Raw genomic sequence first — 25,185 nt, forward strand, 5'->3', positions numbered from 1 at the left:
ACCATGGTTTGTTAAGTAAATGTATACTTTAGTACTTGATATGAATTCAGCTATACATGGAAATGAATGTATATATGAGTTACATGCTACCCAGTTTGTGTGAATCCAAAGAGCTGTTAACTTTTCAACTATTAATCATTATACTAATTGCTGTGTGAGAAATGAAATGAAGGATGAGTACAAAAATTCTAGTCATCTCGGAGCTTATTAACAGCAATCCGTAGCTTAGTACAGTATATCTCAAAATTTGTCTATAAGTATATCTTTACTCTCTTACATATATGCTGGAAGGAATATTGCATTATTAATATTGCATTAAATTGTTTATTGAGATGTTACAGTAATTCTGAAAATGTCATTATCATTATTCTTGTTATTATTCCATTTAAAGTATATGTTTAGAACCTGTGCTCCCCAGATTCCAGGAACTCTAAAGTTGTTTTAAAATATATATTTTAACATAATTAAAAAGGAAGAATATTAAATATATTACAGACAAGAAAAGTTTTTAAATATATTTAAATTTTAATTTCTTTTAAATCTAAATAAACTAAAATGAGGCTTAATTGCATTGTCCTGACTTGATCTGTTTCTTTTGTTCGCTTTCATGCCAGTGAAAACCAAGTATGCCTTTTGGCCCTGAAAAAACACAGAGTTCTCTTTTTCATTATCTTTGTGTATTTTTTCTGTAATTGTGCCAAACGAAACTTTTTACGGTATTGATCTTGACTCGGTGGTATAGCAATTTCTCAATTTAGGACCAGTCATTGAGTTGTTCAAAGTTAGGATGTACTTGACTTAATAAAGTTCCTTATAACCCATCCTCAAAATTATGACTGGTATACCCCCTCAGTCACATGATCACATTTCAGGTGCTTGACAACTGGCTCATATTTACAATGGTTGCAGCATTCTGTGGTCACATGGACACAATTTGGAACATTTTTTGCCAATGTCTGGCAAAAAATACCCATTCAGGAGAATAGATTTGCTTAATGACCATGTGTGCCTCATTTAACTACTGTTGTGACTCACTTTATGACTTGTAAAAATGGTTGTAAAATCAAGTTTAGTCACATTGTGCCTCACTTATGACTGCAATAACTTCATGATCACAACAGCTTACAACTGAAAGTCTGGCTGCATCGTAGCTGTAAATCAAGAACTACCTTTACTAGAACTATATTACTCCCGACTTGTCTACAGTATCTGAAAAACTAGTACCCATTAAATCAGTCTTTGTTATAGCTACTTGAGAACTTGTGTAAGAGGAAAATTAGAGCAATATCTGTGATTCTTATCACAAATACCATACAGATAAGGATTGCCATTTTTAACACAATAAGTTCTGCATATAGAGTTTTCCTGTTTGCAGATCTTTTCCAGAACAAAGAAAAGATACAAATTGATTGACTAAAATTGATGTATAAAAATATTTTCCTTTTTCAGGTCTCTCGATCCGATAATCAGTCTGAAGACAAGAGGCATCATCACAGAAAACCACGAGACAGAGGCAGAAATGATGATGAAGATCATGACGGCAGCAAAGTGGCTTCACAGAAGGATCCAGAGAAGGACAGAGTTAAATTAAAAGAAAAATTAGGAGAAAGAATGAGATTTAAATCAAGTGAAAGACACAGAGAGGAAAGGAGGGACAAAGGAAGAGAGAAAGATCAGCCTAGAGAACAAGAGAGAGAGATTAAAGTAAATCATGAAAAAGATTCCAAAGAAGAAAAATATGTCTCTGGAAGAAGTGGTGAAAGGCACAGTGGTAAAGAGAAGGACAGGAAACCTAAGAAAGATGAACCCAACCAAACATTACCACGAAATAGTGTAGAGAGGGACAGAGATAAAGAGCATGAGAGAAGGAGGAGGAGAAGCAGCAGGGATTACATTGGTGAGTTGATTTGTGCTTATTTTACAATGATTGGACTCTCCTTATTTTGTACATGAAAATGAATTGGGGTCACTTTCAGTCTGTTATCTATTTTCTTTTCATCAAGAGTTGTTTTTCCGTAGTAGACTGAAAAGATGAAGAGTTAGTAATCTGATGCTTTCCAGATGTTTAGACTATAGTTCTAACATCTCTTACAATTGACCATGCTGCTTGGGATTAATATTGAGGGTGGGGGGTGGAAAGAGGTGTAAAACTGCATTTGAAGGACTTCAGGTTGCCAGTCCTGACATTAGGACAATAAGTTGTCACAGTAAGGAAAAGTTAGATATTTTCAGGTGTCTCTTTTTAAAAAAACAAACTTCAGGTACTTCTTGGGAAGTTACAATGTACATTTTGACTATCAAATACAGTAGAGTTTGTATGATTCAAGACAATCTTCTAAATTTTGGAGGTGTTATTTTTTAGATCATTCAAAACTAAAAGATGAAGAAAGAGAAAGAAAGCAACATTTAGAGAGAAAGGTAAGAGAAATAAAAGCAATAAGCAATGTATTGTACCGCTAGGTAAAATTGAAAAAAATATCTCAGTATTTATAGACCCAGCCTCAGAAATCACATTGGACACAATATATTTGGGGTTGTCTTTTTATAGACTTAACATCTATTTGATTTGGCATAACTTCTTATCCCTGTAAATGAAAGAAAATATTCAGAACAGCTTTCTAAGAGCAAAATGTGGCATTTGAAGAAATTATCGAAAATCATCATCTCTCTCATTCATTCTCTCCCTCCCCTCCTCTTTCTCCCATACTCACTCTCTCACTCTGTGTGTGTTATAAAAATATTCTGGTTTTATATATATGTAAGTATGGATGTGATAACCAGTTTGGCGTACTGGTTAAGATACTGGCCTAGATACTAGGGGACTTTAGATCAGTCACTCTCTCTCAGCCAAACCTATCTCATCGTTTTGTTAAGGGGAAAATAGAAAGCAGGAATTTTAAATCTGTTTACCACCTTGAGTTGACCAAATACATTTTTAAAAGGTAGGATAAAAATCTAAATAATAAAAAAATACTATTTCTAATCTTAAAATGTAGGAATGCTAATGATATAAATAACAATCTTCATTAACTTCATTTTAGTTTTATATACAACATACAACAATCCTGCATTCTGCTTCAAAATTATTTTATTTATAGAAATATATTCATTTTTTCATGTGCATCTTTTTCTGAGGAGCAGCAAATATAGACATTCTGTGAGTGAGGAAACCAATAATCCTAATGCTAACTTTGTGCCAGGACAAAGGAAAATTTGTTTAAAATATGTCTATGATGACTTATGGCTTTTTTTAGATTTTGCAAGCCAATACCAGTTGTTTTCCTAGTGCTAGCATGGTTGACTTAATAGACTGATCCATACTTCAAGTAGTCCTATTGAAATAAATAGCCAATTTGCTGCAGTGGATAAGGCGTTAGGGTAGAAACTGGGAGACTAAGTTCCAGTCCTACTTTAGGCAGAAAGCTAGCTGGGAAATATTACGCCAGTCACTCTGTCTCAGCCCAAGAAAGGAGACAAGGGCAAATCACTTCACACAAAACCTGCCAAAAAACCTGGAAGGATTTGTCTAGGTAGTCTTCAAGAATTGAATTAAAGGAAAAAAATTGAAATAAACGAGGCTTGTATTTTACTATGATAAATGGGAACAATGTGGGTATGTGCTACTGGAGGTTGTTTCAATGTTTTATCCTGTTGCTTTTATTGGTTGTAAGTCGCTTAAGAGTTAACCTTTGGGAGAGATGGGCAGTATATAAGTTCAATGAATAAATAAAAATAAATAAAAGTTGATTTCAATGTCTTAGGTTCCAAAGTGTTGCTGAATCTGTTTTCATTCAAATGTATTTTTCCTTTATGTGAAAATGTTTTTGAACATTTTGTAATCTTTTTAAAAATTATTATTCAGAAAGAAACTAGTTCCGGGGAGTTTTCAGCAAACAGAAGTGAAGAACACGAACAGAGATACAAATCACACAAGGATGAAGAATCAGATAAGGAGAAGAGAAGACGCCACAGGGAGAGGAAAAAGCACAAATCCTCTACAGTGGAAGAAAAAGAGAAGCCTCTGAAATTAAGAAATTCCATGTCTTCCACAGAGGGGGAAGAAGATCATACACCTAGGAGACATAGAGAGCGATCTCACCACCATGAGGACAGATATCATAAGGAGAACAGGAAAAGAAGAGAGGAAGAGGAGGGTGAAAAAAAGAAGAGAGACCACAAGGTTTACTGATTATTAAGATTACTTGCTAATTTTTACTGAACTGAACTTTAAAACAACATGTCTGAATATAAAAATAATAAGGAAAGAAATACCCCATAATATGGAATTCCGTAAGTTAATGCCATTTTGTACTGTTTTGCTTATTTTCAGCACAGAGAACACAGGAATGGAAGGAAAAGGGATGAAGAGGACTTACATCATCTACGTGAAAGGCATGTAAACTGTTTAAATATCAGGGGTGCTCTGGCTGAAAACAGTGTATCCTTCCTAGGAAGTAAAGGCCACTGAACAGCAAAACCTATTTCCCAATAAAGGCCCTTAGAATTATGCAACTTGAATTTTTATTTCCCAATTTCCTTTGCTTGCCAAAGTCTCCCCAAGAATATTCAAAGGCCGACATTTCAGTGCAAGTGGGCATATTTATATTACAAATGGGCATATTTATTTATTTGATTTTACAAGTTTTACTGTTTTAAATTGTGGTTTTATATGTTGTAAGCTGCTTTGAGTCACCATGGTGAATAGGCGGTAATACAAAACTAATAAATAATAAAAATAATAATTTTAGTGGGTTCTATCTTATTTTGGTTGATGATCCAGAAAGTGAGAGATCTTTAAAAAATTATTATGGTTGGTTGCATAGTTGGTCAAATGTTTAGACTGGATTTGGTATTTTTATTTACCTATCAAGTCCTTCCCAAGGATTTGAGATAGGAAGAAGTTGCAATTTAATAATATTAAAATTATCATCACAAAATACTATTATTATTCCACCTTTTTAAATATAAATTGAAGGCAGCAAGCATATCTAATACTCCTGCCTTCTGTTTTGTCCATGTGGGGTTGACTAAGAGAAAGTGACTGGCCCAAAATCACCCAGTCAGCTTTCATGCCTAAGGGAGATTAGAACTCATGTTTTTTAGGCCGCACCTTACCCACTACAGAACCTTTGTAGCTAAAATCCTTGCTTTGGAAAGAGCCAGGGGTGGGATTCTACCAGTTCGCACCTATTTGCTAGAACAGGTTGTTAACATTCTAAGCACTTCGGAGAACCAGTTGTTAGAAGAAATTACTGGCCTAATCCTGTAAGGAAGGCAGGAAGGAAACATTCTGGTGTTGCTTACAGAAACTGCCTCTCCGTTAACCCTTATTACATTCTTGGTAGGGCTAAACTTCCTGTCTCAGGAACTTCTCTGGAGTTTTTTTCCCCTCCTTTGCTGGTACTTTGCTTGTGTGGAGTGACCATTCAAAGATACAATGGCACTGAAAAAAGTGACTTATGACCATTTTTCACACTTACGACTGTTGCAGCATCCCCACAGTTACGAGAGGCCAGGCGAGGAGATGCGTGCCTCGATGTGAGTGATATTGAGTTGGCCACATCCAGTCAATAACATGATCACCAAGCCATGTCCACCCAGTCACATGACCACCAAGCCATGCCCACCGCCTAAGCCACGCCCACAGAACCAGTTGTTAAAAAAATTGAATACCATCTCTGGAACGATATACTTGGAGTAAATTTTGTATAAATTAATATAAAGCCAGTTTGATCTAGCGGTTAAGGTGTTTCCTAGAAAGCAGGAGACAGTGAGTTCTAGTCCCATCTTAGACATGAAGACCAGCTAGATGATAGGAGGAAACAGTTTTAAATACATATATTTGCTGCCTTATTTATAAAAATACTAAAGATAGAATATAAATAAATAAATAATATATATTTTCTTCCAGACAATGCTTCTTTTATTTAAATATTTTGATTATCATATCTTAGTTGTCTTTTTTAGTATTTGAAGTTAATATGGCAATTTGTAATATAAAATATTTGGTTCACTGGATTCTCTGTTTAAAGGAAATGAAATCTTGCATGCAATTACATAGTGCTTCTCTTTTATCCCTCTCCCTATTTTTGCTGTGTCTAATTTGGTCTAAAATTAGACTAAGTAAGGATATTTTGAATAGTGTTTTTTTTAATTGTGAGATAATCTGCTTGATATAAATCTTGCAACAAAATTATGAATGGCTTTTGGTCACAAACACTGCATAATTTAAATCTTAATCTTAAAAAAATAAATTTTGTTGGAAAAATATTAATTAAAATTGAAATAAAAAGATCTAAGCATGTTATTTTTGAAGTGATTGTAAAAGTTGATCTGTCACACCTATTGGAAATTATCTAAAATTATAGATCCTAATTTTCTTTTATTTCTGCTGCTAAATAATAAAGTTGTATCAGTTCTCTTTGAAATATTCAAACATGAAAAATGATGTTTTTCTGTCTTAATATTAAAATGTGAATCACATATTTGTGCTGAAAAATAGTTTTATGTTATTCTGACAATGGTATTTCTCGCAGTATAACAGTCATAAATAAGTTTTGTGCTGTAACGATTGATAAATCCCTTATCCATGTTCCATTCCTATTTTTCTTTTAAATATGTAAAGCACATATATTTTCTATAAGAACTATACTTGCTTGATGGTTAATTCACTATAATTCTTTTTTTTTCTTTAGAAATTCAAAAGAAAAAATGAAGAAACATAGCAAGAGTGAAAAAGAGAATGAAAAACGAGAGGTAAAGTTTTATTTGGCACTTGAAATGAAGGAATATTATTGGAAGAGATAATGTTACAAAGAAGAAACAAAACAAAAAGAATTAGGAAAATAATATAATTATCAATCATGACCAGGGGAGACATGATAGCAGTCTTCCAATATTTGAGGTGCTGCCACAGAGAGAAAGGGGTCAAACTATTTTCTAAAGCGCCTGTAGGCCATACAAGGAATAATGGATGGAAAGGAGAGATTCAACCTGGAAATAAGGAGAAACTTTCTGACAGTGAGAACAATCAACCCATGGAACAGAAGTTGCCCTCGGAAGTTGTGGGAGCGCCATTACTTGAGACCTTCAAGAAGAGATTGGAGTGCCATTTGTCAGAAATGGTGTAGGGTCTCCCACTTGGGCGGGGATTTGGACTAGATGACCTATAAGGTCCCTTCCAACTCTGATTATCTGTTGAAAGAAAAGCACAGCAAAAGTTATACATTTTAAAAATCCAAATAATTTCATTAATGTACTAATGGGAGATGAATTCTGTTTACTTCTGCTGATGTGTGGTTTATCTTTGGGCTTTGATTAATTTAATTTTTAAAAAAATGGTATTCTGAAATGTTTAGGTTTATAATTGGAGAGCCAAAATTTTGCTGTAGATAAATAATAAAATTAAAATTACTTTATTCATTCTGATGTTATAGCCAAATAAATTGGGATATCAATATCCTGAGAACAAAATAATTTTATTGAATGTAGTTTACCTTAATTTCAAGTAAATGGCTTTCAGAGAGGGATGTTTAAGTATAGAATGTTAGAGATAAAAACATAATACAAAACATTAGAGATTAAAAACATGGCTACAAAGATCTAACTCATTATTCAAATTCACTGTCACATTTCAATGCTTTTCTCTTATCAGTTGTTTTGTATATTGATACATTAGCACCACAAAACTGATGATTCCTCCACATCACGTCTCAAAAAACAAGGAAAGGAAGAAGGTGGACAAAATGTAAGCATTGCATACTGTTCTGTTGTTGTTTTAAATGTGAATGTTCCAAAAAATTCTTATTAAATAAATTCTACTCATACTTTGTGAGTTAATACTGCTCTTTTTTATTATTTAAGGAACAGAAAAAGGAAACCACTTATGAAGATGATAATGATTCTGTAAATTATGAAGATGATTTTGAGGTGAGTGTAAACGACATTTGAAGAGGCTAAAAACAGTTCATTCCAATGGGATAGAAAAGGAGTAATTTTCATTTCAGATGATATCGTTTCTGGTTTTCATAATTTAGGAATGCTTGAGGCAGCATTCTACAAACTAGGTGATTGTGAGTTTGCCTTCAGGACCAGCCTGTATAATTCTTTATGTAGATTTCTATATTAGATTACTTGTCAATAATGAAACCTTCTGAGAATGCGGTATAGTTAAAAATATTTTGCAGTTCTGAATGGGGTTCTTTGTTAAAATTCAGCATGTTAATCTACCTGAAAGTATAGCACACAAACATTTTTAGAAGAGTTTCATAATCGTTATTGGTGATGAATAATGAACAGCCATTCTTTTAAATCCCATTGTGAGACAAAGAGAAAAGGGAGAAGACATAGCACTATAGAATAATGGCCCTTTATTTTAAGTCCAAAATAAATGATGGTCCACATAATATTGTAAAGGATTCCTAACTTGGGCATCAGCATCAACATCTTTGAAATAGCATCTTACCCAAACAAGAGTTTACCATTGCTTGAAATCTCACAAGATTTTGACATTCCCCCACCCCCTCAATTTTGCAAGATTTCTACAGAAATGCCAAAACTGAAGGAGATTTCCCGTTGATTTCTATTGGAGTTGTTTATATTAAAATTTCATGGGATTATACAGTGATACCCAAAACCTTTAACATTAATATACTGATCAACATAAAGAAAACATAGGACTGCTGCTGTTGAAAACATGCAGGTAGTCCTCAACCTACAATAATTCATTTAGTGACTGAAGTTACAACGGCACTGCAAAAAGTGACAAGACCATTTTTCACGCTTCGTTGGATCATCTCCATGATCACATGATTTACATTTGGATGTTTGACTACTGACCCACATTTATGATGTTTGCAGTGTCCTGGAATCATGTGATCAATGAGGTAACCAGATTCACTTAACAACCATGTTACTAAGTTAAGAACTGCAGTGATTCCCTTAACAAATGTAGTGAGAAAAGTCATAAAATGGGCAAAACTCACTTAACAAATTTAACATTTAACAACATAAATTTTGGGCTCAATTGTGGTCATTGATTGAGGACTACCAGTATATTGTGGTTCATCCTTTTAATAGAGTAACTCTATTAAAAATGGTAACCTGTTTGTACTTTTAAAAAGTGATCACCATTATCTTTTTGAAGGACTATGAAGATGATTTTGATGATTTTGATGATGAAGAGGATGAAAGTAGCCAGAATACAAAAAGTGAAAAAGAAGCAGAAGCAGGATTACAGAAAGTTACTGTAACTAAGAGCTCAGAAGTAGAAGAGATTCAGAAAGCAATTAATGCAGAAAATGAAAAGATTAAAGCCTTCCTTCCCAACTCAAGAAAAAATGAACATCTTCCAAAAGATCATGAAAAATATCCAAGAATAGGTATGTGATTAGGTAATAGTTTAAGGTAGAAACTATTTATTTACTTCTACTTATTTATTGCTGCTGTTTGTAAAACATTCTCAGCAAAGAGGAACTAAGACTGCACTGTTTAAAACAGAAGTTTCCGATTTCTGAGAACCATGTTGGCTTTTGTGAGGTAGCCCAAAAGAGAGGCTAAGGGGACGACAAAAGCTTAAAATTCCCTTTCCATTGATTGAACAAAGTTGATGTCATCATTTCCCAAATACTTTAAATTTCTTTGGCCATTCCATTGAAAATTAAGATTTAGCAACAACTTGGTGTTCTGTGCACTCAAGACCTTGGTAGGATGTATGCTTGCCGCACATCCAAGATTTAACCTGGCATCTCTTAATATAACAACCCTGTGAGGTGGGATTGACTATGAGAGAGTGACTGGCCCGAAATTGGTTTCATTGGTTCCCTTTCATTGGTTCTCAGATAACTTTTTCATACAGGGTCAATTCAGAATATTTTCAGTTGAAGATTCAGGTTTGAGGAAGAAATATAATATAATGCTATGGCCTCTCCTTATAAATGAAAAGAATGATAAATAAGTTGCTGGCTGGATTAGTTGTTCATATAATGATAGCTAGATTTCAACACCAATCACAGTATTATTTATTTAGCTATTTAATTAGTCAATTACTTCATTTTGGTGAGTCATATTCTATATTGGTTATTATTTTTAAAGACATATAAGCCTATTGCCACTTTCAGTAGAACAGGCTCATGTGAATACTAGGACTCGTAAATTTTTAGCAAGAGCTTGTAGAGAAGGATCCTTTACCTATTAAAGAAATGAAGTTGTGGGCAACATTCATCAAAGCCTGGATTCCTATGAATTCTGGTTTCTCTATTTAATACCCAAATAGTTTCCTAAATTAGCCTATTGATAAGCAGGGGAAATTGCTGCCATGACACTACTTAGGCTGTTGTTCTATATCCTGGCTCTTCCTATTGTGTTCTCCTGATAAATCTCACAGGTATTAATGTCTGTTCTTTTTCCTTTGTCTTCCACAACATCGTCGGGTCTTGTTTTTATTTAGCTTAGAACAGTGTTTCTCGGCCTTGGCAACTTGAAAACGTGGACTTTCAACTCCAAAAATTCCCTGGCTAGCCATGTTGGCTGGGAATTCTGAGAGTTGAAGTATGTACATCTTCAGATTGCCAAGGTTGAGAAACTCTGGACTAGAGTCATAACATTACATGTTTTATATTAAGTAATGCCCAGCATAGGGAAAACAGTATAACATGGATCAGATTAGGCTAAAAGAGTATAGGTGGAAAGATTCCACACTTGCCAATTTGTAAGTATTTAGACCAGTTGGGCTGTAACAAACTCTGCTTTACAGACATGAACTGAACCTAACTTAACAAAGCATAGTTAGGTTTTTTCATATAATAAATGTAACAGCCACATACTAGATTTATTCAATCTAATTTAACATTTTATTTATTTTGATTTATTATCTGTAGATGCATATAAGCCTATATGTGCATAACCTAACCCTCAAATTTTTAACCAAAATACCATGAAAAAAACACACCACCCAACCCACATTTTTCATTTTATTTTGGGTAAAAATTCAAGTCAATTATCTGTGGATAAGCTTCTCTGCAAATGCATATGGGAAAGGCAGGTATTTTTAAAAAGCGTTACCTTAAATACTCTTGGAGAAGCCTCTGCAGAGAAGAGAAATCCAATTTTTAGCTGCATTTATTTGTGAGTTTATGTGGTATATCCCTTTTAACAAAAGCACAAGCCATTTAATGGAGATAATGTGCAATAGTAAATTAATACACAACAGTATGTAGTATATTCATATGTGTTGTTATGTTACAGAAAGGCAAGTTTCACTGGCTCAGTGTCCTACATCTGGAAAATTCATTGATTTCCAAATGGCCCAACAACGGCAAAATATCAGAAAAATTGCCAATCAACAGAAGTAGGTGGCATTAATATAGATCACTACCTGTAACTATTGGGAGTTTGGTTGTGTGTGACATCTTGATTCATTTTTGTAACATTACAATTGTTGTACGTTGGACAAAGTTCAATAAAGTATTTTGTCATATACACTGTATCCAAATTGATTGCATGCAGCCTATCTAAACGAGTCAAAATAAAGGAATGTTTTCAAGGTCCTGGGATTTAATGACACAATATTTTTTTTCCAAGCCACTGTGTGTATAGAGAAAACTGTATTATTTCCTAGTTCAGTGAATTTTTGCTGCTGTTTCCTTTCCTTATTTGCTTTGGGAATCCCCTGCTAAGAGACAAAACTGTATCTAAGCAATTCTTGCACATCTTCATTTCACCATCAGTCATTTCTTGGGACTATGTTGGGCTGTGACATAGAATTTCCTGCCTGAGTAGGGGGTTGGACTAGACGACTCCCCAAGGTCCCTTCCAACTCTGTTCTACTATTTCAAAATCTATTTTAGAAGTGAAAAATACATCAGTTTTTTTCTTTTCTAATTAGTTATTTTGGACTATCTTCTGTTGCCCATATTGTTACACAGTTTCCTTTCTACAATGTGTATCTATTATTAGTCCATTGCAACGTCTAATATTCAGGAATATTAGCTATGACTTTTTATTGCAAAAGTACTATAGAACCACTCTATATATCATATAAAAATATTGTTTATACACACATCTTATGCACACACAAACATGCCTTAAAATATTAAGCATGAATGTAACAAACATTGCACACATCTGCTCTGTGGATATGCAAACTCAAATCGCTCTCTGTAAAGTGTGTGAAATGGCATAATTATAAGAATACTCTGAAAGACATAGAAAGCACTTAGAAAGGAAACGTTTTATATCCAGAAAACATATAATCAAGTCAACATTTTCATTTGATGTCAAAAGTATAGTGGATTATAATAACCCAACATGAAACATTTTTGGTATAGATGCCGTGATGCTGTATGCTTCTTACTTTCAGAGAGAGAATAATTCTAACCTGTGAAAGTTTATTTCTGTTTAATAGACATTTTGCTGTCTTGTGACATATTTTTCAAGGAAACGTAGCTTTGAACTTCTTCGTCTCATTGACCTGGATTTTTCAGTCAGCTTCTGTTTGTTGGATTTGCCTCCAGTAAATGAATATGATATGTACATTCGAAACTTTGGGAAAATAAACACCAAACAGGTATGAAATAAAATAATACCCCAATTATTCACATTTATTCCATTTTATTTTATTAAAAGGTGTTCAGATCAACAGATTTTAAAGGTGAATTAAGGGGACAATGAGGTTATGAGATGACAAAATAAGAGAAAAATAACAGTACAATTCAAGAGTTGTAGGTCATAACTGGGAATAAATCTGGCAACTGGTAAACACAGAGCGTTGTTATAAAAGTCAAGATGGTGCAGCAATGACACAATGTAAACTCCATCCATTTTTATTGTATAGGCAACTCTGTCTGACAAAAAGGACTCTGCAAGATTTCTGAGTCTATCTGTCTATCTGTCTCTGTGTGTGCATGCATGTATGTATGTATGTATGTGTGTGTATATATATATATATATATATATATATATGTGTGTGTGTGTGTCTGTGTCTGTGTCTGTGTCTGTGTCTGTGTTTTTGTAGATTTTCATGGGTGTAAGTATGCAGGTTTTGGTGTGTTCGGGTCTTTTCCCATGTAAGATTGAGAGTATCTTGGCCAAGATACTCTCAATCTTACACGGGAAAAGACCCGAACACGCCAAAACCTGCACGTATGTATGTGTGTATGTATGTATGTATATATGTATATGTATATGTGTGTGTGTGTGTGTGTGTGTGTGTGTGTTTTCCTAAGTTTTTGCGGGTACTTACATGTATGGTATTCAGCTTTGTTCGGGTATTTTCCCACGTCATTGTAGTTGTGCTTCTAAAGTTGTAGCAACGTTTTGACAGAATCTCATCTGCCCTGATGATGAATGAAGCCTGATGATGGCAGATGAGATTCTGCCGAAACGTTGCTACAACTTTAAAAGCACAACTACAATGACGTGGGAAAATACCTGAACAAAGCTGAATACCATACATACATACAATGTCAAAAAGTGAAATGTGTGGTCTATTTTGCCACTTTCTGTTATGCTTTAATAATAGTAAAAAATACAAGAACTTATGTAAATATTTCTTTAGATGTTACAAAATAATTCTCATATGATAAGCCCTTGTTAGCCAGCAGCTTCTATTTAGCTTTCCTAGGGAAAACGAGGCCGCCTTAAGTATATGCAAAAAGGCAGCATAAAAATAGAATACAAAAATAATAAAAAGCCATTCATTCCAGTCCTGCCAGCATCATCCAGGCATCAGCATGACAGAAGTCAAAATTAACATGTTAATTTCTCCTTAATTCCAGACATTAATTTTTCATTTCAACAATAAACAATTGTGTACAATATTAATATTCCTGCTCATGTGTTATCTTAAAGAAACATATTAATTGTGCCTTCTTAATGTTTTATCTGTGGATAATAACACATTATAGTAACCAAATTTTTGTCTATTAAATAAAATAAAATGGAATAATAAATACAGCTAATCAGATATGACAGAAAGTTTTTTGCCAGTAATTTCAATTTCTATTTTAGGCTTATGTGCAGTGGAATGAGGATAATCTGGACAGAGGTATTCAGACAGACGAAATAGAAACTCAGGAAAAGTGGACGCAGCATCCTGGAGAAACCGCCCTTGTATCTGGAGGTGATTAAAAAATAATGAAGTTTAAATCTCTTTTACCTTGATTTATTCTAGCCAACATTTGTGGCCCATATTTGTAGTAAAACTTTTCCAGGACAGTTAAAGAAGGGGAAAAAATCTGTTTAAAACAAAATTAGAGCTCGAACATAATCACCAAACTGAGGAACACATGTAAACAAGACGTTTGTTTGACATTGCAACTAGTGGACATGATGAATCTCTAGTGGAAGCTTATTGTCCCCTCGTTAAAAAAAAAAAAAGTCTTAAGCTAACCATTTTTTTTTTGCCTTAATATTGGTTAGTTTAAGACTTGGGTAAGTAGGCAGGCCGATGAGAATTCTTTTGAAACTCTTAGAGAATCTCCAAGCATTGGATATTCTACATTTCTGTCACGATTTTCTCCAGCATTGGTAAAGCGGCATGAAAATTATCAAGTAAGCAGATACAGTTCTTCGTTTTCTCTTTACAACTTCATGTCTCATTTTAGGTCCAAAAAGCAGCTACGATGTAACTGCCATTACACCAAAGATTGACTCCCAGAGACTAACAAACTTTTTACGATCTGCTTGTCAGGTATAATTTATATGTATATGATTCATTATTCAAATTATTATGAATTATCAATAATATTAGCTAATTTTGTGTGTGTGTGTATGTGTGTGTGTGTGTGTGTGTGTGTTAAATTTTCGCAGGTATTTATATGTATGGTATTCAGATTTGTTCGGGTATTTTCCCACGTCATTATAGTTGTGCTTTTAAAGTTGTAGCAACGTTTCGGTAGAATCTCATCTGCCATCATCAGGCTTCTGTATTGTGTTCATCTGTGAGTCAGACTTTCACAGCAGTTTCTGTTTTAAATTTGGAGTTAGCCTACTGCTGTGCCAGAATGATTTTTTCTTCATCCTGATTGGTTGGGAGTCTTGGTCTGTGTTTATTGGTCTTGGAGTTTGCTGTGTTCTGCTTGATTGGTGTTTCTAATATCTTCTGTCTGTTTAGTAGCTCTTTTTGTCTTGATTGGCTGGCAACATTGTGTTTCCTATATTGGAGGCTTTTAGTGTAGCTTGGCTCTGAGTAAACAGACAGCTATCATTTATTAGGAAGCTAGGTTTCATCTGAACTATGCACCCTGACTAAAGTAATGACAGCCAACGGCTTCCACAAAACCAAAATCACTGGCTTGATCCACAAAAACACACTGAGACATAATGGAGATCTAGAAGATGAATAGACCTATGGAACAGCTGTCCTGCCCTACATAAGAGGTACTACAGACAAAATCAGTAAGATACTATACAGGCATCACATCAAGACTGTCTTCAATACAGACAGAAAAATAGCAGCCATCCTAAGAAACCCCAAAGATAAAATTGACCTGGAAAACCAAGGCATATATGAAATCGTGCCCTCCCACATACATTGGACAGACCAATAGAAGAATAAGTACCCACCTAGATGAACACAAAAATGCAATAAAAAAGCTGGAACACACTTCCTCACTAGTCCAACACATGAAAGCCACAGGTCATAGCATCGACCTCAATGGCACCAAAAACCCTAGTCACTATAGAGAACCCCAGCTACAGAATTATCAGAGAAGCCATGGAGATTGAAAATAGACCTGAAAGCATGAATAGAAGAGATGATTCCACCAGACTGTCAATTATTTGGAAGCCTGCACTCACAAACAAAAAAATCTCCACACCACAAGCCAGGCAAACACCTGGGTACAAACAGATCCCCCCTGATACCTCCAGCTCAAACACACCCCAACCAGGCACCCAGATGAAACCTAGCTTCCTAATAAATGATAGCCGTCCATTTACTCGGAGCCAAGCTGCACTAAAAGCCCCCAGTACAGGAACACAATGTTGCCAGCCAATCAAGACAAACAAAGCCACAAAACAGACAGAAGATATTAAAAACACCAATCAAGCAGAACACAGCAAACTCCAAGACCAGTAAACACAGACCAAGATTCCCAACCAATCAGGATGAAGAAAAAACCATTCTGGCACAGCATAGGCTAGCACCAAATTTAAAACAGAAATGGCTGTGAAAGTCTGACTCACAGACGAATATGTATGTATGTATGTATGTATGTATGTATGGCATTCGGCTTTGCTCGGGTATTTTCCCACGTCATAGTAGCTGTGCTTTTAAAGTTGTAGCGACGTTTCAGCAGAATTTCATCTGCCATCATATATATATATATGTTTTCTTAAGTTTTCGCGGGTACTTACATGTATGGCATTCGGCTTTGTTCGGGTATTTTCCCACGTCGTTATAGTTGTGCTTTTAAAGTTGTAGCAACGTTTCGGCAGAATCTCATCTGCCATCATCAGGCTTCTGTATAGTGTTCATCTGTATAGGTTCATCCGATGAACACTATATAGAAGCCTGATGATGGCAGATGAGATTCTGCCAAACGCTACTACAACTTTAAAAGCACAACTACAATGACGTGGGAAAATACCTGAACAAAGCTGAATGCCATGCATACATACACACACACACACACATACATACATACATACACACACACACACACACACACACACACACACACACACACACACATACACATATGCTAATTTTATTCATTTGTTAGAATTTTTTATCCTGGCTTTATTACATTTATAAGTAACTTAAGGCAGTAAACATCTAATACTCCTTCCTCCTGTTTTCCGCACAGCAACAATCCTATTTGGTAGGTTGGGCTGATGGTTGGGTCCAAATTTACCCAGCTGGCTTTCATGCCAAAGGCAGAACTAGAACTCACAGTCTCCTAGTGATTGACTCATTCAAGCGGTGGGACTAGAACTCAGTGTCCTGGTTTCTAGATCAGCAGCTTAATTACTATGCCAAACCGGCTCTGGTAATTTTAAAAACTTGTATTATTGAACTTAACTAGGTGTACCATACATGACCCAATGATAATTTGAAACAATTTCCTTGTGCTTGTTTTTCTCCTTTGGGTTCTCTTGTATGAAGTATTTTCTGTTGTTAGGCAAGGATGTGGGCTCAAAGAAACCCAAACACTACTATGGGCGTTCCACAGATTTTGTTTTCTTTCTTAAAAGCATCTGGGAAACTGGGTTACTGTATCAATTATGTGCCATAATTAGCTTGGAAGTCTGTGTAATCAATGGTGATAGAAAGTTCCCAACTTTTTAATATTTTTGGAAGGTGATCGAAGTTTTACTTGAGGAAGATCAAGTAGCCACACAGCCCAGGCGGAATCTAAGATCACGATCATCCAGCTTATCTATTAGCGATAGATGCTTCCAGTTAAATACAAGTCTTCCCTTCCTGAATGGTAAGAATATTTTTTCTTTCTATTGTGATGTAAGAATGTAAGATCTTAAATAGTACAACATATAGTTTTTCACAGCTAACCAGGTGACTCTTGGAAGCCCATAAGCAATTAAGGCAGATTATCAATCTAATAGTAAAAAATAAAGAAGTAAATAAATGAATAAAATAATATTTTTCATTTCAGCTCCTAATTTCTTTATCTTCTTTTTCAGCTACTTTGTATAGCAATTCATTTTGGTTTCCATCAGAATTTAGCTGTGTGTGAAAATAAATGTTATTTTGATGTTTTGGAGTTGGACTGAGAGAAACTGACTGGCACAAAGTCAGCTAGCCTTCAGGGTTAAGGTGGGACTAGAACTCAAAATATCCTGATGATTGGCCTAAAGTTACCCAGTTGGCTTTCTTAGCTAAAGCAAGACTAGAACTCACAGTCTCATTGTTTACATCTTGGGGCCTTTACCACCACACTGATTCTGATGCTTGGTTTTTAGGCATTATTCTTTTGTTCCCTTCATTCATATTTCCAGGGAGTTTTTGCACGTAGAGTTCAAAAATATCTTCAGAAGAGTCAGCTTTGGAGAATGATAAAGGTTTAAAAGGGTTTTTTTTTCATTCTTCAAACATCAATAATCTATACTGGAAAGAAAATCATTGAGTTAACCAAATTCTATTCTGTTCTATTAACTTCATTTGGACTTAGGCTTTTCCTCCTTCCCCTCAAACAATGCAAATAATAACATCTTCATCCCACTCTTCCTTTTAGGTCGGAGGATATCCTGTCTGCATATCTCACAGGCTCAGAGACAGGCTTTGCTTTCAGTTCACGGACTTCCGGAAACATCCAATGACCTATCACTGGATAGCAAATACATCATTTGTGTGTGGAATGTTTGGCAGCCTTCTAGTCCTCAGAAATTATTGCTTTGTGAATCACAGGTATGCTTCCTCAGAACTTGAAATTTTGGGAGTTTTTTCTAGGCGCTCCTAAAATGATGACCTTGAGGGGAGCAGATTGCTTACCCACAAAACTGAACCTGAAACTCAAATACTTTGGCCACCAAATGTGTTATGTATAAGTCAGATAGGGCAAGGGACCTTGCAAACCAGAAGAAATGTAGCCATTGAGAAATGCCCATAGATGCCATACTGGGAAAACTGGAACCCACAGGGAGTCAAATTGATCATGAATCAACTACTGGATGAAGCATTCACATTTTTTTGAACACAAATCTATTAGATTATGGGTTAAGAATAAATGGTTACAAAAATAAGACATTATTATTCTAATCTGAGATATATTCTTCTGCCTTGTAGGTGACATGTTGCTGCTTTAGTCCTTGTAAAGCTACTTTGGTGTTTGCTGGAACAGTTGACGGTTCAGTCCTGGTGTGGGATCTCAGAGAGAACTCAAGGATGCACCAGTGTGTGAAAGTTAATGAAACAGATTGGACATTTAGATCTCCTACGTTTTCTACTGGTTAGTTAGTGTGCCTTGAATAATTACATTTGATTGTGCAGTGTTTGTAGAAATAATTTTCACCTCCACCTTAGTTTCTTAATTCTTTCTTCCATAAAAAAGAGATGCATTATAAATAGTAAAAAGCTAAGCCAAAGGATGACCCAGAGGAGGAAAACTAAGTTCATTAAGGTAGCAATCCTGTTACAGGTAGTCCTCAACTCATGACCACATAAGTTGGAACCAGAATTTCTGTTGTTAAGTGTTAACAATTTCATTGTTTAAGTCAGTTGCACCTGATTTTAATGACCTTTCTGCTATGATTGTTAAGTAAACCACTGCCTGAGTTAAATGAATGAAAGAATCATATGGGTATTAAGCAGACCTGCATTCCCCCATTGATATTTCTTGTCAGAAGGTGTCAAAAAGTGATCATTTAATCTGGGACACTGCAACCGTCATAAATGCCTGCTGGTTGCAAAGAGCCTGAATTTTGATTATGTTACCTTAAGGTTGCTGCAATGGTTGTAGTTGTGAGGACAGGTCCATACATCATTTTTTTAATGCTGTTGTAACTTTGAATGGTCACTAAAGGAGTGGCTATAAGTCGAGGACCACCTGTACTATTTACCTAAGAGTTTAATTCTAGTGAATGGGAGAATGTACTGATTGATATATACACAGCCAGTGGGTATCAACTTTGTTTAAGAGATACAAAGGTAAATCAGCTGAAACAGACTTATACACCTATCTGATGGTTCATGGCAGCTGCAACTCCATTGTGACCATCTACTCCAGGTGATCTCTTCATTTTTGCAGTTGATTCTTGAAGAGGATCTGGACTGGCCAGGTTCATTTGCCCAGAACTTTCCATTTTCTGGCAGAAATCCAATAACTCTTGGTTAGAACAAGAATCCTTCAGAATTGACTTTTGGTCACATCCGTCCAAAAGGGCTGAATGTGCATACATACGCATGTGTATGCATGCATGCACGGACGCACGCATACACACACACACATCATGCCCTGCCATGACACAGGAATACCCCAGTTTGGTATAATATTGAAAATCACTGAGCTTGGGACTGAGCGGGGTGGACTTAGTTAATAACTATTGTATTGTACCTTCGCTTCTTCCTTAAACGCAGATGGAGTGTTTACCGCAATAAATCACGCTTGTACTGTATTGACCATTGAACCTGTTTCCACCTCTGTCTTCAAGGAGCAGAACTGTGGATTCTCCTATCTCTCTGTTCAGGAAGGTATGTAAAGTACTGGGTACAAATCAGCTCATATTCTTTCAAAAGATTAGTTGCTCCATTCTGAATCATCCAGAAATCCCAGTCTGCAGACTGGAATGCCAATCTGAATTAAATTACACTGTTGAAGAAAGGCCTTGAACTCTGGGAGACAGGACATATGAACAAAATGCTACACTTCGATGTGTGAGGTTTTATAGCATGATATATGTTCAATTGCTTTGGCTTGAGGATACTTGATTAGGGAAGGTGTCATATATACTTAGCAGTCTAATATATGATCAGTATTGTTGCATGTCCTACCTGCATGACTTTAAGAAAGCAAGGGCATTTACACACCAGGACTCCACACCAGTTTGGAACTGTTTCATGTTTCTATGTTCTCAAACATCATGTTAGTGACTGTTCAAAGTTATAATGGACCACCCCAAAAGTACCTTTTGATCCACTTCCAAAGTTCTGGCAACCAACCCTTCCCGCAGTCACATGGCTGCATTTTAAGTGCTTGGCAACCGGTCTGCCTTTTCAGCTGTTTTCAGCGTCCTATGGTTGCACAACCATGATTTATAACATTTTTGATGAAAACGGGCATTTACTTTTAGTTTTTGGCTCAAAGCAAATAGGTTAGTTTAAAGGCATTGAATTCACTTAACAACCATAGTAGTCTACTTAACAACTGCCACAAAAAGTCAGAAAATCTGGTTGGACACATGATGATCCACTTTATGACTTAGAACCAAAAGGAGCAGGTTCCATTACAGTCATAATTCAAAGTCCACCTCTACTTTGGTGTAGTGCAAAACCCCAGAAATCGCAAATTATCCACTTAGATATAACAGAAGCATAACAGAAATTTAGTGGAGCTTTTGAAGCAATTTGTTCACTGGAACTGATACAGGACTCCCTGCTCTGATATATTTTGCAGGGACCTTATCAGCCATTGGATCTTAATCCCTCTAGTCAGTTACAAATTCCTATGGAAGGCCTGATTTTCCTCTTATATAAGTAGTCCTTATCAGCCAATACACTCTTAATCCTTCCAGTCATTTGCTCAACAGTGTAACAGTCTCTGTAAAAGCTCCTTCATTATCCATTCTTCCATAAAGATTCTTCTGAGTACAATCCTGCTGCAGCTGTTAGGAAAAAGGACCTGAGTTAGACTTGAGTCAGACGGTTGCAACTACTCTCAGTTGGAATTTATAGGGAGGATAAAATCTGTTTCTGTGGCCAGATAACTTTCTCCTCACTCCAGTAGTTCAGATTTGGAAGAAAATGGCCAAATGCAGGAAGTCTTTCTTGGTAGGGGATAGCAGCATGTGGTTGACCTTTTTCTTCAGGACTGGCTCATGCTATTATTCCTTGCCTCTTCCTAATAGTTTTAGATCAACAAGAACAGGCTGGGCAAGAGCATCTCCAGCTTCAAAATATTTTAGAGAAATTGGGAGAGTATTAACAGTGCTACACAGAAATGTCCCTAATTTTTGAATGTTAGATGTAGTTAGAAAGATTTAAAAGTTTAACCCTGAATTCTTGTAAATATGTTTGCTTATATATACTCTTTTTCCCAACAGAAATGCTTGGACTTTCATTTCAAATTGCTTCAATGGATGAAAATGGGACTCTTAGTCTATGGGTAACTTATATATATATTAGTTTATTTATTTATTTATTCAATTTCTATAGCCTCCCATCTTGGTCATGACTCTGAATGGTTACAATTCCAAAGGTATAAAAACAGTTAAAACAACAAAACATTTTGAAAATAATAAAAAAGCATCCAAATAAATTTATACAACAAACAAGATATTTAGCCAATTAACAGTAAAGCCAGGAAACAGGGCCCTTAACACATTCAGCATCCCAGGCTCACAAACACAGTCAGGCTTTTAAAGACTTACAAGAGACCAACAGGGTTGAGGCAATTCTAATTTCCAAAAGAAGGATCTTCCACTGAGCAGAAAAGGCAATAAAAAACAAAAACAAATGTGCTGATCCCCACTAGCCAATACTCTAATGGGATCTGCAGCACGCCCAACCCTGAGTTAATGCCTTATAATGCAAGTCACATTTTCCTGCAACCTGATCCCCATTGCTCTAAAAAGAACAGCTTTCCAGATTATTCTTAAAGGTTTGGTTTTTTTAAACTTGGAACAAGTTGTTTTCTTTTCCAGCCAAGATAAGGCATCCGTTGCAATTGAAAGTGTGTTCTTAAATGTTATGAATATAATTCTTAATGACTGTATTTCTGAATCTTAATTTATAAATTTTAATTCATAAGCAAAAGCTTATGCATTTTCTCATAACTGCCTTGTTTTCTTGTTATTGCTAGCATCATGCTTCTGCTATTAGAGCATATCTATTCCCAAGTATTTTAAAAAGTTGAGCTTTTTCCATTGCGCCATTACAACTAAGAGTACATGTACTGTATATTTCTTAACATCTGTTTTATTGGCATACTTCTAACTTTTATAGAAATACGTATGACTGGTTGTTTAGTGACTCTTCAAAGTTCCTATAATCTTACCTGGGGGGGTACTTACAACCAGGATTTGAAGGTCTGACTTTTGCCAGCCCCCAATCATGTGACATATTTCAAGTGCTTGGCATCCAGGCTGCATTTATGACAACTTGCAGCATCCTGTGGTCACATGATTGTGTTTTCCAATGGTTTTACAAAAAAAAATGGCATTCACTTCCGCTTTTCTGCAAAACTGCACCGAGTGAACCACTAGTTTATTCAACATTAACAATATTCACTTAAGAACTGCAACATTAATTTAATGACCACTGCAGAAAAGGCTGTAAAATCAGGTCATCACATGATGGTTTAATGACCATTGTGAGTTATGACTGTGATCGGCAGGTTCAATTACGATTGTAAGTTGAGGACTATCTGAATATATCAGACATTTCTGTCACTCTCTCTTTGAGACTAATTTTTGACATTTCCTAGGTGGTTGTTGAACTTCAGAAAGGAGATTTGTCTGGCTCGCAAAATGATTTAGGTAAGTAAAGTTAATTAGAGAGTGTCAATTGAGCCAGATTTCTTAAACCTTTTGCCATTACCTCTCTATAATGTAATGTTAATATACCAACCTTCCTAAGAATCCAAACACCAAAATGAACTCAAATGAATAATAAACCCAATAGTGAAATTTTGGGAAACATGCATTTATTGTAACAATGTACAATTAAAAGATTCTTCACGGCTCCCCTAGATTCTTTCTGCACTTTCCCCTACAATTGGGTGTCATGATTAAGATGTTGGACTAAGGACAAAAAGACAAGTTATATTTTTTTAATTATTTATTCAATTTATATAATTGCCCATCTCAACAAATGACTCTGGTAGTGAAAAATGTTAAAAATAAGACACTGAACTTCTCTTCTGAATTTTGTACTTGATGTGGAAAAGAAGGAAACTCTGAATTTGGGTTTTAGATTATACTGATATATTTTTACAGAAATGTTTTGTTTATACTATTATGGAAAAGCAAAAAGCTGCAATTTGATGTTAATGCCTTATTTTACTGTAACAGAGAGAGTTGGAAGTCAGTGTTTGTTTTTCTTTTTCTTTTCCCTATCTTTCCTCACTTCACTTCCCCTTTCCTCCGGTCTTCTATTTACTTTTGTAGTTTGTATTTTATAATACTTTATAACATAATAAAAATGTTTTTTAAATAAGACACTGACAACTACAAAATATGTAGCAGCTCAGAGAAATGAAATGAGCATTAATTATAATTACACCTGAGTGATAGGTTCATAGGGTTTCAAAATCTTTAGTTTGGGGCCAGCCTAATTTAGTCTAAGGTAGGTTGTAATCCTCAGTTATCTTGAATCAGTTACTCTGCCAGCTTGAAATCAGTTCAGGCTTGCTAACAATTGAAGAACAAAAATCTTGTATATTATGTTTTGGTGGCTTAGTCAACACCTTGGTGATTCAGATGTTTTATCTCAGGATGTTTTTATTGGATTTGTCTGTCTATTTCTTTGAACAAAGCCAAATACTGTGCTGTAGTTGTATAGTATGCTATAGTATTAACTCTAATCCTTTTTAGATATTTTAGAACAGTTATACTTTTGTTTTTCATCTTAATTAATCCTGACATGTTTTATCTGCTGGTCTATGACTGATTAGAGGTTTATTTGATTTGGAGGCACAGGGGGACCTTTCAACAGGGAGACAAAAGCTTTGAAAAACATCAAGTGAGTCTCATTTAGAAACTAGCTATTCATAGGCTGAGAGGGAATTTCACTGGTGGAAGAGCATTGCTGGTAGTCATTAAGGATTGGAGCCATATTGGCCAATTAACAGGAGACATGTATGCCATATTGAATAAAGATATATCTTTATTTTTCTGCCTAGTTAAATTTGTGAACAGAACTTATGAACATAAATTGATAACTCATGCTTGGATTTAAAATTGCCCTGCTATTTAATTATATCAGTACGAATAAATTGTTGCTATTATAATTATCACAATGCATTTTATTACTTTCAGGATTAATTCCCGGGGGAAAAATTAAATTGGTTCATAGCTCTACTGTTCATCTGAATTGCAGGTAAAATATATAGAACACATCTTCTTAATGGGATTGTTCCTTGAAAGCACATATGTCAATGCCGGCGATAGTAGTTCCCTAGTAGCAGATCACACCAGGGGGGCAGAAAGTGGAAGAAAGCTTGAATAATGGTTCTTCGTGTGCACAGCCCTGTTCCAAATGCTCCCTTGACAAAAAGTTTGGTTGGTCATATTAGAGCATCAGTACAAGCCAAGCGACCTGATTGAGTCAGTGTTTCTCAACCATGGGCACTTTAAAACATGTGGACTTCAACTCCCAGAATTCTCTAGCCAATAGAGGAATTCTGAGAATTGAAGTCCACACATTTTAAAAGTTAAGAAACACTAGAATGTGTAGTTGGATGGTGCTGGAGAAAGTTCAGCTTTATTGTCAGAAATAGAATCTCCCTGATCAAGATGGGAACCAACCTTTCCAAACTCAACCTACCTTATAAGGTTGTTATGGAAAGAAAT

The 25,185-nt window shown here is 35.4% G+C and overlaps 1 protein-coding gene across 2 annotated transcripts in view; it reads left to right on the forward strand.

Annotated features, from left to right (window-relative positions):
• Window positions 1–25,185, forward strand: part of DYNC2I1 (dynein 2 intermediate chain 1) — a 34,332-nt gene that overhangs the window by 2,520 nt on the left and 6,627 nt on the right. For both annotated transcript variants that reach the window (XM_087917579.1, XM_026718325.2), the window contains 19 exons: window positions 1,450–1,897; window positions 2,363–2,418; window positions 3,863–4,180; window positions 4,331–4,392; window positions 6,696–6,756; window positions 7,679–7,747; window positions 7,864–7,929; window positions 9,146–9,380; window positions 11,245–11,347; window positions 12,436–12,565; window positions 14,008–14,119; window positions 14,604–14,689; window positions 17,303–17,432; window positions 18,195–18,367; window positions 18,746–18,908; window positions 20,036–20,149; window positions 21,718–21,779; window positions 23,100–23,151; window positions 24,652–24,712. In XM_087917579.1, the coding sequence (XP_087773705.1) occupies window positions 1,450–1,897; window positions 2,363–2,418; window positions 3,863–4,180; window positions 4,331–4,392; window positions 6,696–6,756; window positions 7,679–7,747; window positions 7,864–7,929; window positions 9,146–9,380; window positions 11,245–11,347; window positions 12,436–12,565; window positions 14,008–14,119; window positions 14,604–14,689; window positions 17,303–17,432; window positions 18,195–18,367; window positions 18,746–18,908; window positions 20,036–20,149; window positions 21,718–21,779; window positions 23,100–23,151; window positions 24,652–24,712 (2,501 nt within the window). The remainder of the gene's footprint in view (window positions 1–1,449; window positions 1,898–2,362; window positions 2,419–3,862; window positions 4,181–4,330; window positions 4,393–6,695; window positions 6,757–7,678; window positions 7,748–7,863; window positions 7,930–9,145; window positions 9,381–11,244; window positions 11,348–12,435; window positions 12,566–14,007; window positions 14,120–14,603; window positions 14,690–17,302; window positions 17,433–18,194; window positions 18,368–18,745; window positions 18,909–20,035; window positions 20,150–21,717; window positions 21,780–23,099; window positions 23,152–24,651; window positions 24,713–25,185) is intronic.

Source organism: Pseudonaja textilis, chromosome Z (genome assembly GCF_049901715.1).
Source record: "Pseudonaja textilis isolate UNSWEBS1 chromosome Z, rPseTex1.2, whole genome shotgun sequence".
In the NCBI taxonomy this organism is placed as follows: Eukaryota; Metazoa; Chordata; class Lepidosauria; order Squamata; family Elapidae; genus Pseudonaja; species Pseudonaja textilis.